The sequence below is a fragment of the Tachysurus vachellii genome, chromosome 18 (assembly GCF_030014155.1).
Source record: "Tachysurus vachellii isolate PV-2020 chromosome 18, HZAU_Pvac_v1, whole genome shotgun sequence".
NCBI lineage: Eukaryota > Metazoa > Chordata > Actinopteri > Siluriformes > Bagridae > Tachysurus > Tachysurus vachellii.
The window spans coordinates 6671599-6694747 of record NC_083477.1 but is presented as its reverse complement, the minus strand read 5'-3'; the positions used below and the strand labels follow the sequence as shown (position 1 = coordinate 6694747).

The following is a 23149-nucleotide window of genomic DNA, read 5'->3' as shown; positions in this document are numbered from 1 at the left end:
CTGACCTTCTTCCAAAGCATGTTAGGCATGACACCACATCTTTTCCAGCTGACATACACAGCATTACATGCCTTCACATGCTTGGAAAACAACGTCAGCCCCTACAACTCCATGCACTGGATACACTGCAACAGACTGCATTGTACACTACAAGAAATTCCCTTTGGCGTGACATCTGAAGAACGCATAGCGTAATAGTTGTAGGATTTATATGGATTTAGATTTGTAAACAGCAGAAACAATTAGATTATGGAATTGATCCAAACAGAGTCAAGATCACAGCACACTGAGAAATATAAAGTTGACCATTAGTAAATAATATATATTAATATATGGCTTGTTTATTAAATGTAAATGTTTCTGTGTCAGTGAACTAATAATAGCCAAAGATTTTAAATAACCGTGTTAAAATTAATTACAGTCAATTAGAAATAATTAAACCTGCTCGAAGTTCTGTGCATGCACAATGAGAGCGGCCATATTGCTTCTGTGTTGGGGTGTGGCTTATGAACTTCATTTGCATGCGGTTTGATGAAGCTTTAAAATGATATAATTTTGTGTTATGGAAGGGTTGATTTCAATATATCAGTATTGTCTTCTGCTTGCATCCTAGGGCTTTTGTGTTATGAAATGTTTCACGATATGATGAATTTCAGGAACATTTTTTGTAGTTCGCTCTCTTTGAGTTTGTCATTCAGTTGTATGCATGTAAATTTGGTTAATTTTTTTTTTCCAGCACACTGGACATTTTCTATCAGTATAAACAAATGAATTATTTACTGTTGGCTTTAGTGGTTGAAGATAAACAGCTATAAATTTTAGATTCTTATGAACAAACACTTGGGGCATCTCTGAGAGCAGAAATGGTTTTGATTTCGCCATTTAATTTGAAGATAGAAACATTTGTGTGAAACAAAATGAACCGTTTATAGCACAAAAACAGAAATACTTATGCAAAAGTTCTGAGTTTCTACTTTCCACCACTATGGAGAGTTATGTGACAAAGAAATTCAATGCTGAACATGGACACTATAATATAGGCATAAAATATAATATAGCCTCTGGGAAAAAGAGATGTAGTCGTCATGTGGGGTTTTGTTAATTGAATTTTTACAAATTACATTACTACATATGGTATGAGCAGATTAAGGTATTATTAGTCCCTTAGCAGTAGTAATGATAAATGACTTACACAATCAGATGCTTCAGAATGAGCACAATGGTTAAAAAAATAAGTACAGTTTTTCTTGTGCAAAATATAATCACTTAAAGTAGATTTAGTAGATTTAAAGTAGATTCATTTCATTCATTTAAAGTAGATTCATCAAGTAGATTTTATTTAAAATAACATGAGTAACATACAAATAAAAGCATGTAACAATGAGCATACTCATGTAGGCATGTACAGTAGGCAGATTAAATTCATGCATCCACTTTACATACAAAAATGCAGTGAATAAGACATTTTTTCTTGTAAGGTCAGATGCTGCTAAGATCTTCATTGATGTCATTGACATTCAGTGTTCATCATCACTGCTTTTTTGAAGCTTATTGAGGCTACAGAAAAAAATTCTTAGCTGTCAAAGGAGCAACAGGCATAGAAAATGTCGTTTTATATATAAAACACATAAATAGAGGCCATCACACACGCACACACACACACACACACACACACACACACACACACAAAACACATTTACCACACAAAAAAGTGAAACTCCACACAGACAGCGATCCAAGATCACGATTTAAACACAGACCTTGTAGCTGTGCCACATAATTGTAATCTAAAATGAAAATAAAACATGAGAAATTGATTTCTATCATTTAAATTTAAGTTTAATGATATAACTCGCTTGCATATTTCTGTAACTATTTCAAGAAAGATTGTAATACATAACAAAAAAAAAAAAATCATTCTTTTATGATTAGAGGAAAGAAATAAGTTTAAATTTAGGATGTGTGAATAATTATTTCCCTGCTTTTTTCTCCATGCAGGTGTTTTCCATCTGGATCACACTGTTCTCTGGGGCCACAGCAGAGCTCACATGCGATACGCTGCTCCTTCTCTCCACCAACCTCACAGGTGAGTGTGTCCTCTTCCACCATCTGCTTTCTGACCTCTATTACATTTCCAAATCCTAAGCCTACCTATGTAATATTCAGAAAACTGATGATATAAATATTGTGTTATATAAAAGCCGAAATATGAAGCCATTTAACGGTTTCTTCATACGATGTTCCCAAAAATGTGTGTCTGAACTGTCCAAAGATGCCAGTGCAGGTTTTATCTCATGTTTTTATTATAACCAGTATGGTGGACAAATTACAGGACCAGCTAAAAGTCAGAAACACAAGCAATAAGAATAAAGGTGAAGCTGTAAACTCAAATCAAAGCAGGGCAAGGACAAGAGCTTGGATTTGACACAGATGCAATTCTGGAGCAACATTTTCGAAGTAATGGTGCGAGTCTGGGTTATTTACAACAGTTGCACTGACTGGTGTCTGTGTGCTTTGTTTTCTGTTTTAAATTTAATTCTAAAAAATAAGCATATACAAGGACGATTTCCCAAACTGCTTTCAAATAATTACTATTACACACACATTACTATTATACCTCACATTTTTTTAAACATTTCAGTTTAATTTTTGTACTACAATGAATAAAAATGAAATATTAATTAATATCTGAAAAGGCACAGGTACGTATCAGCAATATAGCTGTTAACAAGTGGAGGGTTCATTTAAATTGAATTTAAATAAGAAGATCCACAAAACACATTTTTTTTTTCCAAATATATAGTATATATGATATACAGTACCAAGAGACACTTGCAAAATGGTCCAAAAAAACCCCATTGTTTGTTTATTTGCCTGCAAGCTGTATAGTCCCATGTTAGTGATCTCCCTGTCAAAGTCGATAGTGGTTTGGTCGTGTTGTAGCTAATAATTACACACTACTAATTGGTCACTTCTTTAGCATGGCTTTTTATGCAGTGTGTGATTTATGTTGCAAAAAGTGCCACCTAAGCTGCTTTGCCCTGACAACCCCCAGCCTTATGATGACATAAATACAAATAACTCTAGGAATTCAGGCTGGAATGCACACAGCTGAGAAAACACGCCAGCTCTCGGCAGCACGTCTACCAAGTATCTTTTACAGCATGGTAAAGTTTTGACACCCACGTCGTTCTCAGTTCTCAAAACTGGGGGAACGATCTAAAAAGTGGGTTCAATCCATTCAATTCTGAAATTTTTTTTACATTTTTTGTATTTATTTTAGTGTATATTTTGACTATCAGGGCTATGATAGTCCAGTAAACCGCACTGTCTGGAAACTTTAGCAAGACACAAAATAAAAATAAAAAGACAAATAATAAAATAAAAATAAAATAAAGTAAAAAAAGGGAATTAGGAATTCCCTTGTCATCCTTTAGTTACAACCAAAATATTATACACAGGATCAGTACACAGCCAGACTGTTCCAAAAGTTTGTGAACAATTTTGTGAAGTATGTTTGCTCCAGGAATCTGCTTGATGTGATATTTCTGAATGCTGCACATACCTAATACTTCTGTTGAGTTAAAAGCAGCAGCTTCTGTCAAAACTCCTGATACGTTGGCAGTAAGAGAAACTTACTATCTCTCGTAAATGATGTAGGGCATCGATTGAGAATTTTTTTTTTCCGCAGTTGCAAGTGGTGTTATTCGGATAAATGAAAATCTACTGTTTTTTTTCTTATGAACTTCACAAGTGAGGAAGAAGAAAGCAGAGTAGTGCAACAGCAAGAATTAAGAAATATTTACTTGAAAAATTGGCAAGTCCCAGAGCTGGGAAACACACGGGTACACAAAATGCAAAATTAGGACCAGATTGTTAACTAGTGGCTTGAAACAATTATTATTTCAGTATCATTTTGTCGGAAACGACTCTTTTTGTTTTTTCACATAGCCTTTATTCTCCAGTCTGAGCTTTATTTAGCACCACAAGCACTGGTGATGATCTGCGTTATTAACTCTTGGCAGGCTTATGATGAGTTATGGAATGGTTTACACAAAAAGACAGCATGTAACTAATACTTTCCACATGATTATAAACTGACATCATGCTGTGACCCACACACTTTATAATTCCTCACTTTAGCCAAACTGCACATTTTGCAGATTTACAGCTCAGATGGGAAATAGCCTCAGAATTAGCTCGGAGCAGGGAAAACAGGCAGACTGAACATTCCAGTGGTTAAATATTTCTTGAAAGAAAAATGATGCTGTTGGAGTAGTAAAATCTAAAAATTAATGTGAATTTTTGGCTGATTATTGTATGGTCTTTAGATTTATTTTGATGTCTGGAACATACCACAGCAGCATGGGCTATTAGAGGAAAATAAACAAATGACATGGTGGTGTGATAAAGTCAGAGGCATGAGACAGGGGGTAATAGAGGATCTGACTCTAATGACTTAATGTGGTCTCCATGGACGTTTAGGGGTACAGTTGTGCTCAAAGGTTTGCATATCTTCATACCTTTAACTCTTATTATCGTGTATTGCCCCCTTTAGGATCAGTGATGGCATGCAGTTTTTTGTAATAATAGTGCATGAGGTCCGTAATCCTCAGGTGGTATACAGTAGCTGCCCATTCTTCTTGGCAAAATGCCTCCAGTTCCTGTACATTTTTTGGTTGTCTTGCACAAACTGCACGTTTGAGATCTCCCTAATGTGTCTCAATGATATTGTCAGGAGACTGTGATGGCCGCTCCAGAACCTTCACCTTTTTCTGCTGTAGCCATTGGAGGGACAACCTTGCCATTGTAATTGTAACTGTCTTGACAAATTGTATTTCAATTTGAGTTCCTTCATTGTTTAAAAATGTCTGTATGTTATGTTCAGGAGCTGATCTATGAAGTGTGCCCTGCTCTTTAAATAAGGGGCTCTTTAAGTAAAATTTGCTATTGAGGACTCACTTTACATGTTCTGGGGTGAGAGCGGGACTGTGGTATTGTGGGTAAAAACATGGATGCAGAGAAACGGCATATAGCCTGTAAAAGATTTTCTTCTAATTAGAATTTCTTCTAATTCCTTCTATAAAGGTCTAAGAGGTTCATACGGTAATTTTCCTACAGTATGTTTTAATGTTTCCTAATGTGTAATGTGAGAAATTGTGATGTGTTATTAATGATCACTTGCATATCAGTGCACATTTCCCATGGGAGACTTAAAAAAGGACCAAGTGCGTCCCATGCACAGTTTCCGTGTTGCAGAATGCAAATTGTCTGCCAGTATTTTCTGATAACATGCTGCATCCATCTTGCCATCGATTTTCATTAACTTCCCTGTGCCACTGGAGCTCACACAGCCCCAAAACATAAGAGATGGTGTACGTTTCACCGTAGGCCTTGTTGACTCCTCTCCAAGCATAGTGTTTATGGATGTGACTGTAAAGTTCAGTTTTGGTCTCATCACTCCAAATGACTCTGCTCACGAAGCTGTGAGGCTTGTCTAGGTGCTGTCTGGTGTACTGAAGAAGAGCCTTTTTGTGGCATGGGCGCAGTAACGGCTTTCTCCTGGCAACTCGACCATTCAAGTTATTTGTGTTCAAGTACCTCCTTATTGTGCTCTTTGAAACAACATCATTTTTTTACAGAGCAGCCTGTATTTCTCTCAAAGTTGATTGTGGGGTTTCTTTGCATCCTGAACAATTTATTTTGTGTGTAGTGGGTAAAATCTTTCTTGGTATACATGACCGTGGCTTAGTATCAACAGAAACTCTTATTTTCCGTCTCTTTATCAGAGTTTGAACAGTACTGACTGGCATTTTCAAGTGTTGAGATATCGTTTTCTATTTTTTTCCTGCTTTATAAAGTTCAACTACCTTATTACACAGGTCCATTGGCAGTATGAGAAACTCACTGACTATTTATACACAGACACTAATTACAACTACAATGAGTCACATGTTTGGAGGCTTCCCTTTAATAGCTATTTAACTCTCTGCGTGTCAACCTGTGTGTTAATAAGGTGGCCAAACATTTAAGGATTTGTAAACTTTTGATCAGTGTTGTTTAGGTTTTAAATCACTATGTGATAATTAAAGACTTTACGTGACCACTATCAGTCATATTTTCTAAATAAATGGCAATGTTTAACAGTTTTTTCAGGGTATGCAAACTTTTGAACACAACTGTATATTAAAAATCCTCGATTGTCATGATATCACTACATTTATAGAATAACATGCACTCTTAAAAGAAATGGTTCTATATAGAACCTAATATAGTTCTATCACATATATGGAAATGCTCTTTCTATTTAAGCATTTTGAAGAGTTTCTTTAAAAAGAACCAAATGAAGTTCATTCAATCCAAGATAGTTGTGTGACTGTAGCTCCTTAATTAGGTTTGGGTGCTTAAAAATGTAATAAACCTCCATATTGACATTTTACTTCCCTTAAACTCAGCTTAACAACAGATCAACTCAACAGGTGAATATGACACAGGCTATACAACTCTCTCTCTCTCTCTCTCTCTCTCTCTCTCCCTCTCTGTTGAATCTTACACCAGAACAAAACTCATATAAAACCCAAACAAAGTTAGTGATAACACAACTCAAAGTCATGAGTAATTCCATTAGCTGCTCATTAGCGCATAAAATTTTAATTAAGTTCAGGGCTATGGTGATTTTATCAACTTTTGCATTTAATTAGAGCAATGCAGGAATTTATCCTCTCATAATTTTAGCTTATTTTCTTTCCTTGTGTGTAGAAGATAAAGGTTTTTAATTAGACAACACCGTAAAATTATAGTGTGAGCGTGTACCTCCTAAATGCAACAGAAGGATAGGGGAATAATTGGTGTGTTTTTTTTGGTGACAAGCCGTGTGTTACTCCACAGCAGCGTATTCATTATCAAAACCTCTCCATTTCCATCTCCAGTGACAGCTGTGGGCCTGTTTATCCCAGTATGCCTCGCACAAACCTGTGATTACCTGTAAGTGTAAAGTGTCACACTTCAATTAACATTTAAGTGATTGGCAGCTATTCACAATGACGCAGCCACTTCACCATGGCAATCAGAAGCTTGTTAAGCTGTTTTTCTGGTGCATTATGGGTTTCAGACTCTTTCCCAAGCTAGACTTTACATGACAATGGTTATGGCAATTACATAGCAAAGGGTTAATTGTAAAAACACCAGAAAGTCACAGGAAGAGCTGTGTAGCAATCAGCGAGACATAATTCCAGTGTCATTTTCCACAGGGATTAATGTGTGATCAGAAATGAAAACTTTACAAGAAAAAGTGCAAAGACACATTAGACACCTTCTGAGGTGTCTGATTTAAATCATTGCATGTATAGTCAAAAAGAAAATGTCTTTTTAAGGGAATATAGGAGAATTGGGACATGTTTCTAATGTTGTCATTGCTGTTTGTGGCCAAAAAATGGAATTTGTGCCTATTTTGTTGTGCCAGTGTTCAGCATTGAATTCCTTTGTCATGTCATACTGCACGCTGGTGATTAATGTATCATATGAAAGTAGACACTCAGGGCTTTAAGAATTTGTAGTGTTTTTGTTCTGTGTTAACCCAGCCTATTAGGGGCAGAATATTCATCAAAAAAAGCCCTTCCCAGATAAAAAAAAAGTTTCCACACAAATGTTTATCTTTAAAGTGTTGATCAAATGGTGGTAATATCAAATCCATTTCTACTGTCTGAGATGCTTCAACTGCTTCCTAATAATAAAACGGTAGAACATTTGTGCTACTTAATAAATGTGATATACGCTTTAATATATGGTTAATATACACTCATCATAAATCAAACTCTGGACTAAATAATGCAGAAAATGTTTATATAATCAAATGTAAGCGTTTGGACAAAATGAAGAAAACTGTATGATATTTAACTCATTAAATACTTCAGTACACTGTAGTAAGAAATGCTAGAACAAACAAATCAAATCCTTTAAATTTGCAATTTTTACATAATTTAAACGTACAAAAAACAAGCAAGTACATAATTTTTTTTATTTCAGCCCCTCACCACCATTATTATTTTTTAAATAATTATATTATTAATGAATTACATATATTTCAGTAAATATATTTTTTATATAATTATTCACTTTGCTCGTACAGGTAATTTGATTTAAATTTTATTGTAACTATATTTAATCTCTATTTATTAGATTTTTTAATAACATGGATACTACATGCTGTAGTGTGTATGAATAAGTATGAAACAAATAAAATTTGGATTTGAATTTGAAGTGTAGTGTGTAGTATATCATAGATATTAAAAGTTTTGACATCTCTTTAATGTAAACAAAAATCGGAATAAATTGTGATTGATGTTTATCCGCGTTTAGAGTGAAATAAACAACCAAAAAAAATTCAACAAGTAAAAAAAGGGAACATTCATGCTCTCTGTTTGACATTACACCAACATTGTCCATTTGTGATGCAGCTTCGACTAGTTTTTTGAGTGTCCGTGACTTGCCTCTCACTGCAGTGATATCGTCTTGCTTTCTCTTTTGACTTGAAGCTTGCACTGGCATTTTTCTTCCAAAGAAGGAGAACGCTCCAGATTTTAAATCCATCAGCTTTAAGAGCAATAATAAACAAGCCATCTTGGGGTGATTTTTTTCCACTCTTTTATGCACTTTATTGACACTAGCAGTGCTCAGTCGATGAGGCTATGCTGAGGGCTGCTTAAGCCACATCGTCTCACTCGATCAGTGCTCAGTCATCTGCACGATGACCATCTGCTGCCGTATTAAACCAGTGATTCACAAACAACATGACTCTGGGGTAGAGGTTGCATGGCTTGTTTTGAATGAACAGATAGAGGTTGTGTCATTATACCTCTCTGTCTCTCTCTCTCTCTCAGCCATTAGCTTTTTTAATGATCGTATTAACTGTATATAATCATTGCTTTTCTAGTGAGATGACAGCTTCCTAAATTATTGTAAGCATTGGTACTGTCCTGATATAATGTCCCTATGGCAAGGCAGCATACCACTGACATGCCTTATTATAGTTAACCTAAACCTAAAAGAAACACATTCTTACTGCTAAAGAGTAGACTGCAAACTGCAAACATATCTGGATTATGTTTACAAATATATTGCTGGTTTAAAGACAGCTAACCTTTCCTTTTTAAACCTTTTTCTTTATTTTTGAATAATAGTTAGGTTTAGCTAGCCTGAAAACCGTTTGAATGTCATCAGAATTAACAAGCGTAACATAGCATCACAGGTTAAAGCTAGCTTTTGCAGCTAAATTATTGTTAGCATTAGCTAGTCAGCTAGCTGTTTTTGAGCCAGTTGAATCCAACCACATAGCTTTTGCTTTTATTTTTTGTTTGTTTTTATTTTGTTACCTGTAAAGTGGAATATAAAGTGATTGTTTGATTATGTTTGATTATGTTTGATTAAGTTTAACCTGTGACTATCCGTGAAGAAGATTTCCAGAAGCATTCAACTAATATTTGTGACTTTTCAGCTACATAAAATGATTTAAAGCAGTGATTATTTTGCTCAATAGCAACATAGTTATCATTTAATATTTAAATAAAAGAATTAAATAAATTTATGAAAGTCTGTTTAAAAAGTGTTTTGTTTCCATTATGATTTGCCTTTAGGTAAACAATTAGTTATACATTTGCTGCAACAAATCATGACATGGTATCTACTACAGAAGCTTTTATGACTGAGCAGCCAGGGTTTTGAAGAAAAATACTTTGCTGGGCCCACATCCAGACCATGATCTTCTAGTTGACAAGTTCTTCTAAAAGTTAACAGATTTCTTTAGTTCTAAAGTTAACAGACTCTGAATTCTGCGTGCTAAAATTGGATAATGAGTCTGGGCAAAGTGACAGGCAAAACTGACTCCGTCTACACCAAGATCAAGTGGCTTCACTGTCTTTTCAAACATCTACATATTGTGCAGTATACAGTGAGACGATACAGCGTTCCTCCAGGACCAGAGTGGTATAAAAACAACGCAGAACTACACAAGACTCTACGGAACTAAATACAACCCTCACGAGACTACATAGATACATACATGCATTGTATCAGACTATCAATCATGGTTTCCTCAAGAGCTTAAATCAGATCCTGTCTTTTTATAACAACACCTGAGTAAACGTTTAACCTGTTGAAGGTTTTAAAAAAATTACATTAATAGGTCACATGACAATGATGAAGTACTGTATGATCAGTGCCTACGATATCAACAGCAGTAGGTAACGAATCGAATCAGCAGATATTGACACAATAGTTTTGGGAAATATTGGGGTGATCTTGAAACATTTGGTAGGTCCAGCAGTGAGTAGCTTCAAGCCCATGGCCATATAGTGTGAAATTCCTTTCTGATGTCCAGTAGCTCTAACAAGACACAAGGGAAGCACATGTGTTTATCTCACACATCCTCTGAGAGTCATGTTCTGCCTATAAATTCCTTCAACTAAACACCCACACAGTTCTATTCATAATAAACACCATATGTAACGCAAGCCTATATCAAAGTCTCACCTGAAGAATACAGTTCTATACAAGTAGCATTTAATTTAATGTAGGATTCCAAATAGTCTGCACATTATTATATAATATTTTATTTTGCTGCACAGGTGAGTAGTTTTTGGTTACATGGCTTAAAGGTTAAACATTTCTACTACATAATACAATTAATATATACGCTTAGCAGAAATTCACTTATTTTCTAAATAACAAGTAAAATGTTAAATGTTTTGGACACAATAAGGACGACTAGGGGGGCATTTTACTCAATAAATAGTGCTGTACGTTAAACTTTGCATTTTCTGCAAAAAAAAAAAAGAACAAAAGAACACTAATTGTATGGTGTATTATTATAAATGCAAAACCAAGCAAACACTGTGATATTCTACACTGCAGATTTTTTACAGGTTTGGACCAAGACGCATCATGTGGTGTCATCACAACACAAGTCAGAGCCTTCTTCCATTCACATATGTTGATCATGAATACAACTATTATAGAAAGTTATTAACATGTGTCTTCACTAGTAGGAATAAAAGAAGACTCCTGTGCTTGCAATTTCACCAATTTAGGTAGTTTTTTGCAACCACAAGTTGCAACGCAAATTCTGATCAAAATCAAGCATCACAACAATCACACAAAATCTTCTTGAAATCCTGGTGGGACTTATGGCACACAGCACAGCTCACAACAAACACATAGACACAGCCACAAACACACATACATGCTGTACACAAACACACACATATGCATAAACAAACACACACAGCACTCACATGCATACACAAGCACACACACACAGAGAACACAAACACACACACACATCTCACACACATGCATACGCAAACACACACACATACAGTAGCAAACACACGCAGCACACGCATGTATACACAAACACACAAGCATGCGTACACAAACACACACACACACAGGGCAAACACAGCACACACACTCTCTGTGTCTATCAAATAAACACACAAACAAAATATAGAAACACACACACATACACAAACCCACACACACAGAGCAAACAAACACACAGCACAGCACATGCATGCATATACAAACACACACACATGCATACAAAAACATACACACACACAGTCACACAGAGCACAGCACGCAAATGCACACACACAGAGCACAGCACACACTCTCTCTCTCACTATCACACAGACACACTTACACATACAGCAAATAATCACACAACACATGAACAAAGTACACACAGAGCACACAATAGCATGATGATGAGCTCATCATCATGCTAATTTGTCTTTTGATTAAACTGCAAAGAATTGCTAAATCGGTGTTACAGTTATAAGTGTAATTATAGCTGAACGCTCCCTACAGATCTCTGATTGAGACTAGTGGCTGAAATATTTCATTGAACACTACTGTTCACACAGTTACAGATTATTGTTGTCTTTATTCCTATCCATGGTCCTTCAGTAGATTTGATTTCATTTGATTTGCTGCCTTGGTGTGAGGAAATAATCAATATTTATATTTTGTAGAAACTATTGAAAATAAGAGACATTGTCCATGCCAGGCTAGGACATCTTCTGTCCTCTTGTTATCTTCACAATAAAATGAAATTATATACCAGATTGCGTGATATTATTTAAAGCTCATTTTGGAAATATATGTAATGTTTTGAGAGCATTTTGCCATTAGATTTTTTGATAACTGTTTAGCCAAGATTCATGTTGATAAATCGTACTGAAGGACGAGTTTGATTAGTGATTTAAAAAAAACTGTAATAAGCCAAATAAAATTCAATTTGTCTGACAAATTACTTACAGCCTGTTAACAAGAATTCAACAAACTCATTATCCAAACTCTAGATATGATATGAAATTTAAATCCTTCAGAAAGGAATTTAAATCTTAAACATTTTACCCAGCAACTTGAACACAGCACTTTTACAACTTTCGGACAACATTTCAGTTGTGAACTGAATTTGTTTTATTTTTTCAAGTCATCAGCCTGTCAAATCTTCCCTGCCTGCACTCCACCTCTTAAAACGTCTGACAAACTCCTCTGCCTGTTAGATAGCTTGTATAGTGTGTCTCTGGTTGCAGGTTCTGTCTTTAATAAATTCAAAATTGCATCTGTCACACCAATATAAAAAACTCTGCCCCAGCCTGTGCTTTACTAGACAATTTCAGAGCTCTTTCAGACATGTTTTGGAATGAATGGTGGCCTTGGAGGCGACAAACTTTAAGATGGCACAAGGATCGAGAGGAACAGGACGCAAAAAGCAACTCGCTCTTCTGTATGACACTACATAGTAATATTCTAAAATGTTTCTCTTCTCCACATAGTAAATTTAATATACAGTCAACAGAATTGCCTTTTAAACAGAGTTTCAGAATGAAGGAATGAAATTGGAATAAGAATTCAAATCTACAGAATCCAAGTGAGATTAAAACACTGATTTAAGAAATAATAAGAACACAACACAATTAAGCTATTATCTTAAGATTTTCAAAGATTCACACTTAATTCAAAGTGATTTTTTTTTACAATTTTTTTTTTTTTACAATTTTTTTTTTTTTTTTTTAATGATTTTTTTAATTTGTGAAAACAAATCCCTGATAATGATGCAAACAAGTCTAGAATTGATCCTGGCATTAGACTGAAGTATTGAGGCCAAGTTTGAAAGCTTTAAAGTGTTGAAAGATTCCTGACATCCAGACACACAATCTCCACAGAAATAAACTGCTACTATATTTTATTCAGTTCAATTCAATTTGATTTTATTTATGCAGGTTAAACAATGGACATAAGAAAGTTAAATTCATACATTTAAATTCATATGTATCCCTAATGGGCAAGGCAGAGATGATGGTGGTGAGGAAAAACTCCCTCAGATGATTTGAAGAAGAGACTTTTGAGAGGAACTGGACGCAAAGTGAACCCATCCTCATCTGGGTTACACCAGAGAGTCATGTGCATTTGTGTAACCAGAAGTTAAGAGTTTTGAGCAAATTTTCAGTATAAGAATCAGCATAATTACTGAATCCATAACAGTTTTAACATGCAATGCTTTATATTTATATTTTTTCTTGATTCTTATTCTAATACTTCAAGTCTTTTCAACAGGCATATGCTGTAAATATAAATCTCTTGCCATATTTTTTTTTATTCCAGTCATCTCCTTTAACTTTCTATTGTAGAATGATGTTCAACTACTTGGTACAAATACTACATGGTCTACAAATATGGCTCTACAAACTACAACAACCACCACCAATAGAGTTCAAGTTGACCATTAGTTATTTCTCACACCTGTTCATGACCTGTTCACAATTGCAGAGCACAGAATATAAAGACTTTTAGTTCACACTCAAGTTGTTTTCTGTTTTTTTTTTTTTTTGTTGGACTGTTTTGTTTTGTCTACTCTGTTTGCCTGACCCACACCTGTGTTTTGTGTTTTGACTCACTTTTACTTTAATGCTTGTCTGCATACCTCAATTAAATGATGAGACCAAGTGCAGCTATTATACAGTATGTGTATTATATAAGTCTATATAAGTATATATGTTTACAAAAACGCTCTTATTTTTTACAATCTTCTTATTTCGCACAAATACTGGTTTCCTGAATGTATTCTGGTCGGCAATATTTTGTGTATCTGTCCTGTAGATTTTTGTATTGTCTGCACTGTCTTTTGTCTCGTATTGTTTTCACTAGGTTGCACACGATGCACTTTATGTGGCTCGGACAACTTCCTTTAAGTCCTTAGCTTTGTGTTATTTTATGTAGCTCTGTGTTGTCTTTTGTAGCACCATGGTCCTGGAGAAACTTTGTTTCATTTCAAACTGTTAGTACATCGTACTTGGAACATGATAGTGTTAAAATGGAAGTACTGGGAACACTGGTGTCATTTTTTTCTTTCTTGTACCATACTCTGGCACTTTAGTTTTTGATCCCTAGACAAAAGCACTTACAGTCCTCATTTCACTTTTATGCTACACATTATTCCCATCCAACTAAAAAAAAAAAAAAGAAAAGAAAAAACACCTTGATTATTCTAATTTCTTGCTTGTTTGGTGTTCCAGATATAAACTGGCTTCTATAAATAAATAATCATATAAATCATATAAATAAATCATATAAACCAGCTGCTGAAATGTTTATGCATTGCAAATAAAAAAGAAAGAAATTAACAGAAAGAAAAGAAACAGCTGAATTTGCGTATATTAATGTCATTGAGTCAATTACTCAGGCTGTGTATTTTAGTGTAATGCAAATGCCTCATTTTCACAATTTAAAGCCTAATATATTCTCTGAGCTTCATCTGACCTTCACTAACTTGTAAAATCCACAGTACACTTTCAGCTTTTTTTGCACTAGAGTGTAATTTGTAGTCTCTTTTGAGGACATGTGAAAATGCCCCATAATAATCCAGAAATTTAGATGTTTCCATTTCCTACTGAACTTGTTAATATTCCACTTATTTCATAGAGGTTCAATGATCCTAATCTTGACTGGAACCTGAAAGTCATCAATGCTGAATTTGACTAAAATTAATAAAAACGAAGTCGATCCGATCTCCGACTAGGAAATACTGCTTCAACTCAGAATTTCAACTATGAAAGTTGGGAAGTTTAGAGGTCTCTTGTGCGATGTTAAAGCAAATAAAGTACGAATGGATGAACTTAGTGCTTACCATTTTGCAAAACTGTATGTCTTGGAATACAATCGAACAACAATTCAGAATTTTTCCAAGTGAGAATCAGTTCTTGTTGCATATTTATATCCAGGTTGTCTGTCTCGTGAGGAAGATCAGTGCAATCCACAGTGTGTTTGTGTGTGTGTTGTGCTCGGCACAGTTCAGTTCAGTTATTGAGGAGTATGATGCCTTGTTACAGAAACTGTTACAGAGTCTGATTGTGAGCGCCTAAATTTTTCAGTACCTTTTTCCAGGTGGCAAAAGGGTAAAGAGTGTGTGGGGTCATCCACAATGCTGTTGGCTTTGTGGATACAGAGGCTAGCAATTCAAGATCCCAAACCAGACAGTGATGCAGCTGCTCAGAATGCTCTCAATTGTCCCTCTGTAAAACGTGGTCAGGAAAGGTGGAGGAAGAAGTAGAGACCCTTCTGGGCTTTCTTACTGATGGAGCTGGTGTTAAGTGACCAAGTGAACTTCTCCGCTAGATGAACACCAAGAAAGTTGCAGCTCTTGACGATCTTTATGGTTTTCTCCTCTTTGTAACATTGTTTTTTTCTATTTTTCATTGTGTCCTCATGGAAAAAATATTTCAGTCATTACATTATGAAGTAAAGCATAGTTATATTGGGCCAGGTTTATATTAAAGTTTTATGTTTTTCTCACATGGATTGTCAGGACCTACATATTACCTAATTTTATGTCTTTCACAGTTAGTAGCTAAAGACATAGTGTACTGTATGTATTAATCTGTCAATTCAAACCTCTTGGTCTCTGCATGGCTAAGAACATTTCTTTTGTGTAGTAAATGATTAATTCCTTGACACTTTTATCTGGGTTAACACCCGAGTACAAGGGAAGACAGAGATAAATGAAAACTGCTGCACGAAGATGGGTAGCAAAGCTCAGACAGCACAAATAATAAATACTACAGAGAAAACCTCAGCATCATTAGAATATAGAAATCAGTCACAATGTCAAGCAGAGAGAGACACAAAGTTGCACTTGCTCCTGTAAGCTTAATAGACTTTATTCTTTACTTTATGAATTTATCAAATACTTCATTAGGTACCATATCAAGAGTAAACATGTATTACATGGATATGTGTAATGTGTTATATAAATGTTTGAAATATTCAATAAGCTTAGTTTAATTGCAGTATTCTACATGGTAGCTATTTTGTAATTTTGTAAGGTGTGGTCAGGGATGAACAATTGTGAGTCTCCCATACTGGAAAACAGCACTGATACTGGAGGCTACTTCAATAAATAAAAACCTTTGTTTTCTTTGTTAAATTTCATGACTTATACTAGTGTCCATATTCTTTCTGTCAAATTCTACAGAGCCGGGCTATTCTATTAAGGGCCCGCGGGCCGGATTCAGCCCACAAGGTAATTTGTTCCAGACCTTCAAGTAGCCTAGTGTGAAAAAAGACATCTGTAGAATAAATGTTGTTCAGTCGATCAGCGGTTGCTACAGTTATGAAGTGACACGTGACTATTCCATTAAGCACGAGCCGCAGTTGTGGCACAGAGCAGGAGTCACGCTAGGCAAGTGAAGCAAGCAGCCTCTCCTGTGAGACCCAATGACTGACAGGACGATGACAGATGAGAACCTTTTTTAGTATAATTTCCTCTGTTCATTCCTTCCTTCAGTCGTTTTACAAAAAAAAAATAAAAATCAGGAAATTCAGTGAAACAACATTAACCTTACTCTACTACTTTAGCTCTACTTACACGTGCGAATCGTCATTCTCACGCATGAATGTCATTAAAACGAGTAATCACACATCATCCTCACAGCTGAGATCCTGCACCACTGTATGTGTATTGCATTGACAACATATACACCCGATTTTACTGCTCTTACCAAATCTAAAAAAATATTCTCTCATTAGATGGCAGCCTAAATGTTTAAATGTTTACTACTATTGCCAGACAGATCTCTCCGGCCCCTCAATTGGGATCCTTTTCATGAACTTGAATTGAGTCTCTAACATGGTTTTAATTCCTGAATAAAGCCCAGCTACAAATTAAAGTCACTAACTAAAGTTTCACTGCAACCAACAAACTTGGCTGCCCCAGACTCCATCTCCTAGCAACCACCTGCACTCACACTCACCAGCCTTCTGATTATGTTACGATGTTTTTTTTTTGCACTTGATTAAGCACACTGGTTTGAGTTCTTTGTTGAAATCCGTACGCTCGTTTCCTCTTTCCTGTCCGTGACGTTACTAAGCCTATTTATTTGTGTCTGTGATTTTCCAATTTTGGACTGTTTTTTCTGGTGTTTGATTTTGTCTAACCCCCTGTTCACTCTTGTGGACCTGTGCTGATTGTGACCTGAGTATTACACAACATTTTGGATTGTTTGGCGTTCTGTTCCGATATTTTTGACCTATTCCTAATCTTGGGCCTGTTCTGATATTCTTGATTTTTTCCTGATTTTTTTAACTGTTCCCAATATTTTAAATTCTTGTTTGTTAATAAAAACTCATCATGTGACCTGAGATGCTGTGTATTATTATAACAGTTGTTTAGATTTATTTTGTTAAAGGTCACATAAAATAGTGGCTAAAAGACCATTAGTTACTGTTTTGTGGAGTGTGTATTGTACATAGCATGTAGTATGAGTTACTACAGCAAATCCATTACGTGGCATATCAAGTGGTTCTCGATTATATGTACTTTGTCTATTTTTGTGATATCCATGCTCTAAAACAACTTAATTATATGACACATTTCTTTCGCTTGTTTGTTTTCCAGCTCGCACCTTAATGCTATGGAATCAGACAACGAGCTCAAGCAATGCCACAGGTACGGATATCCAGAATATCTAATCACTACTGTGTAACCATATGTAATCTTACTGTGCTGCATATTTACTAAATAATTATGTTGGCTTTGTAGAAGCCAACATTCTGTTTTTCCTTATTAAGGTTGTTCTAAAGCCTTGGTGTCTATAGTGTAATGTTGAAGAAGCAGATAAAAGAAATACTGCTCAGTATCTTTGCTTTCTTTCGTTTTCTTTTGATGTCATTCAGAAACCTTGACATTTTCATTTGATGGTTTATTTCATAATGTCATATTTATGTATTTATTATTGTCCAAATGGCAAGAAATAATTTTGGTTTATATTCTCATTTAAAATATTAATTTTAGGTTGAAATTTTGTGTATATGAACAATAGTACCTTAGATTGAATACTGCACATCAAAAACGCATTATTACTGAATAACTGAGCCTCACCTGAGCCTCAAAAAAAAAAAAAAAAATCCTGAGATAATTCTGAGTTCTGAATACTGATGCGTGTGATTTTGTAAATAAATTCTCAACTTATCTCTGAATACTACCTGCAATGTATAATTTGAAAGAAATGCAAATGCAGAAGTGAAATTATATAATTGTGTTTTGCTAAAATTCTCTTTCTGTAATAAATTGTTTTTTTATATAAATTTTTCCAATGCAATACAATACAGTACAAAAAGCAGAAAACATAGCTGTAGTTATGTGTATTTCATCCAATTTTAAAAGAGGCACTGCATGAGCTGCTATAAAACTTGCTTTTTAAAGGGAATTCAATTCAATTCAAATTTATTTGTATAGCACAATATGGGTGACACTGGAGGGTGTGATTATAAATATACAGTTTAAATGGTGTATTGATGAAGAGGTTGTTGTCTTCAAAGACCACATGGAGTTCACATCTCCTCTAATGTAGCTGCTGTTCATAATATTAGCAAGCACTAGATGATAATGTGCATTTTTTCAGATGTATTATATGTATGCCTGACTAAAGAGATGAGTTTTTAATCTGCTTTTGAACTGGGAAAGTGTCTGAACCCTGAACACTATCAGGAAGACTATCCCAAAGTTTGGGAGCTAAATACGAAAACGCTCTGCATGAAGGATTGTAACGTGTTAGAAGACTAGATAGATAAATGGGAGCCAAACCATTAAGAGACTTGTATGTAAGTGGCAGTAGGTTGTAATCAATTCTAAACTTAACAGGTAGCCAGTGTAAAGATGATAAATATAATAAAAAATAATTGATTAAAAAAATAATTTAATTGGATACTGCAGCAGCATTTTGTTGTATTTATTCAAACTTTAACCTTTTTTCCCAATATTTTTAAATTATATTGTTCTCTGCACCAATGGTCACAAGACACTAACAATACGTGTACCACACCCACACACTAATGCAATAATATGCAATCAACATTATGCTGTTACACAACATAATTGACTTCACCTTCATATAAATAAGCGTTGTTTATGTTTTCAGTTCTTTCAGATTTTAAGTGAAAACTTTTTAAACTAATGCTGGCGTATGATTTGTTTTTCATCTTTGTTCTGATTTACACTCTATGAACTGCCTTGTATGATCCTCTGATCTCTGAGTCTCTTTAATTATTCCAAAATCTCTGCATATACAGTATATTACGCTGTGCTTTTTATCTTGCCTCTGATGAATAGGGACGCAGGTCGAACCACATCATTCTCAGCAGCAACCGATTCCTCTAACCGCACCAACAACAAGGGAATGTAGCAGGCTCAAAATAACAGTATATTAAAGGAAAAACAGTAATCATACAAAGCATGGCAGTCGACATGCAGTTTAACATCTTTTTGTAACTGTGTGGTAGATCATGCTATTCAGCAGTATGCCATAAATCCTTTACATTTCCACTTCTGATTAATCCAAAGTTTTTTGTATTCCTTCCGCTTTTCTCCTTTGCTGTCTTTTTCGGTCTCACACAGTAGGAAATTCGAGAAGTCATGAAATACAGGGCTTCTCCAAGCACAAAATCACCTTTATTCACAGCCAGGGTAGAGAAATTACATGGCACTGGGTTGTGTTCCAGATATCACATGTATAATTCCCCATGAAGAACTTTCATTAAAGGTCTGATCGAGAATTCGGGCATTGGATCCATGTCAAGAAAAGCACAGGTGGATTTAGGACACATTTGATGAAGCAGATAATAAGAAATATAAACATCTGGCAAGGTTTTAGTAACCCATAACCCTAAAAAAGTAATAGATAAGACAATTTACCTAAAAAGCTGATAAGTCATACAATAATACAAATAGTAGTAATAGTGAAACTGGATAAGGGTGTCTGCCAAATGTGGCAAATGTAAATGTAGTATTAACCTTCATTTAACCAGGATGAAAACTCACTCAGATTAAATCTCTAATCTACAAGAGTGAGGTCACTCTGAACAGTAAGAGCACAAAAGGCTCAAAAAAATTTGTAGACACAACAATAAATCTGACATAAAAGCAACATAAAAATACAAAAATAAACAAAAGGCAAATCAAAATTTGAAGACACAACAACAACTAGAAGTAAAAACAAAATAAAAACACATACGTACTAATAAACACTCAAATACCACAGACTTCCAACATGCCTAAACACAGTTCTTTACCATTTTAGTGCCAGAAATGGAAACGAGCAAAAATGAGAACAGCAAGCTTTATGTCGTCTTCTAAATTGTTAAATGTTGATGAGGCATTAAAATTAAAACATTTTTTTCCCCAGCTAAATTTAGCACAGCTTAGTAATAAGTGTAAAGAATGGAATCATTTGAATCTGAAGAAATACCCTGCTCCCTGATGTAACATATTGTTTCCACACTATTGCAATTTTCTCTCAGTTTGGTCACCTGCTGGTTGCCGCCCACCCACTATATATCCTTTACTTTGTTGGAAACACAATGTCTTATGTCTGAAAATATGTTGGAAGAGGGTAATAATCCACAGAAACTCCTAACGTCTTTCTTTTTGGGGTTAAAACCACAATGTACAGTATTTTGTGACAGACATATATCAATCTGTAGTCACAAATCTGGATCACACACAATTATAGATGATGTCTTTGTATGCTGTAGCATTACAGTTTCCCTTTACTGGAACTTAGATGCTTAAACAGGTTATAGTATAAATATGTACCTGCGAAATGGTTTGCCAAGGTTGTTATGGAAAAAGATGACTAGTCTGACCAAACCGCACTGAACACCTTTGATAAATTGGAGCAATTGTATGGTTTGTATCCAAAATGTATCCCTAGATAGTACTAAGCAGTTTGTTGGAGCTTTGACTTGCAATGCCAAACCCTTCACACTCTCCCCTGATGTCAACATCTCAATGCATGCCTTCTCCATGACTGAGATACCCTGTAACATGCACTCACACCACTTTCTCACAAAGCTGTATTGTACAAAAATATACATCAGTACAACAGTGCTGTGATTCGACCTGGAATCCTATTAGATGTACCAGTCACAAATGATTAAAAACCCATCAAGAAACTCACCCTATCGAGACTGCAGACGAAACATTGTTATATAAGACGCAGATCTGAGCTAAAAGGTATTTCACACTCTGCTGTGCATAGCAGATACAGGGCTGACTAAGCGGTAATATTGAATCTCAAAGGAAGGCATGGACTCAGAGGACAAGATCGCTGTCGTTTCAATAAAAATTGTTCTCAAAAAAGGAGGTGGATGAAGGCATTGGAAAGGCATCGCTGTCACAGAATACAGAGGATGATATTGTATACATAATATTTCTACAAAATTCGTTCGTGTATTGTTTTCTTGGGTCATGACTTGTAATGGTTTGAGGCTTTTGGGCCAAAATCTATTTCACATGAATTGCATTTGCATTGCAAAAAAAAATACACTTCAGCACAGATGAACTAAATTACATGCTTGTGAAAATGACATTCTCGCAGGAAAAAGATGGGAAAATTTCCCCATAGGCAGGAGCATTCATAAATAATGTTTAGGCTACTCCATAAATCACTGACTTGCTCTCTCTCTCTCTCTCTCTCTCTCTCTCTCAAACAGGTTTATTTTGTAATATATCTATAGATGGCATTGGGACATGTTGGCCCAGGAGCAGCGCGGGGGAGATAGTAGCACGGCCATGCCCTGAGACCTTCTTGGGTGTCCGCTACAACACCACCAGTGAGTCCAGCACCAATTAATGAACCAAAAGGAAAGATTGACTCATATTCTGTCTATTAACTGTTATTAGTAAAATGCTACTGGATAATCACGGCATCATTGAGTTTAATTCACTAATTCTGACATTCATGTCAGACATGATACCATGGCAAAGTCAGTGTAAATATTAAACATGCTTAAAATTTATGATTTGTCATCCTATCATATGAGAACGCCTCGTATTTTATGAGAAGAATTTATAAATCTTACCATCAATTCCATAGTGCCAATCAGAAACAGATCTTCATGCTATTCGGAAATAGGACCATCTTCGAAAAATATTTGTTTGTTTGTTTGCTTATAAAAAAGTAAAAATAAAATATAAAAAAATAGATTTTTCAGTTACTTAGTTTTTTAATAAAATGTAATATGTTGTGAAATCATTTCTTTGTATTTTTTATTTTTATTTTATTGTTATATTGAATTGTTTTGTTTATTTAAGGTAGCAAATTAGTTGAACTAACAAACCAGCATCTTTTTCTTTTATTTTATAGACATACAAGCGGAAAATGAGTTTGTGCTTGTCAATCACATGACAGGTGCCAATTGACATTGGCATAGAACAGTGTTATAGATATGACCGGTTCTTAGATCCAAATCTACAGTGAGTTTATCCACTGACGCAAGAGGGAGTCTTGGGAATAAATGCTAATTTTTTTTTTTTTTTTTTTTTTTTTTTGCAGTTTTTCATTTAAACTTTTCATTTTGGATTTTCTTTTCTGGCTAATTTTGACCAGACTTACCTTCTTACTTTACTGGTATTCCAACATTGTTCTTTCATTATATATTACAGTACATTAGCAAATCTGTAGCACACAAAAACATCTCACTCTCATGCACATTTAGCTGGTACATCACTTAGCGACAAGCAGAAAGACCCTTCTTCTGACCTTTTGATTGCATCAGAAGCCAAATAGCCAGAGGAGTTATTGCTGTG

The 23149-nt window shown here is 35.1% G+C and overlaps 1 protein-coding gene across 1 annotated transcript in view; it reads left to right on the top strand.

The window, feature by feature from the left end:
* Positions 1 to 2015: 2015 nt before the first annotated feature.
* The window catches only part of crhr1 (corticotropin releasing hormone receptor 1), an 80454-nt gene continuing 59320 nt past the window's right edge, over positions 2016 to 23149 (top strand). Inside the window, exons 1-3 of the mRNA XM_060892418.1 lie at positions 2016 to 2086; positions 17960 to 18010; positions 22054 to 22173. Coding sequence (XP_060748401.1) covers positions 17971 to 18010; positions 22054 to 22173 — 160 coding nt within the window. The 5' untranslated portion in view covers positions 2016 to 2086; positions 17960 to 17970. The remainder of the gene's footprint in view (positions 2087 to 17959; positions 18011 to 22053; positions 22174 to 23149) is intronic.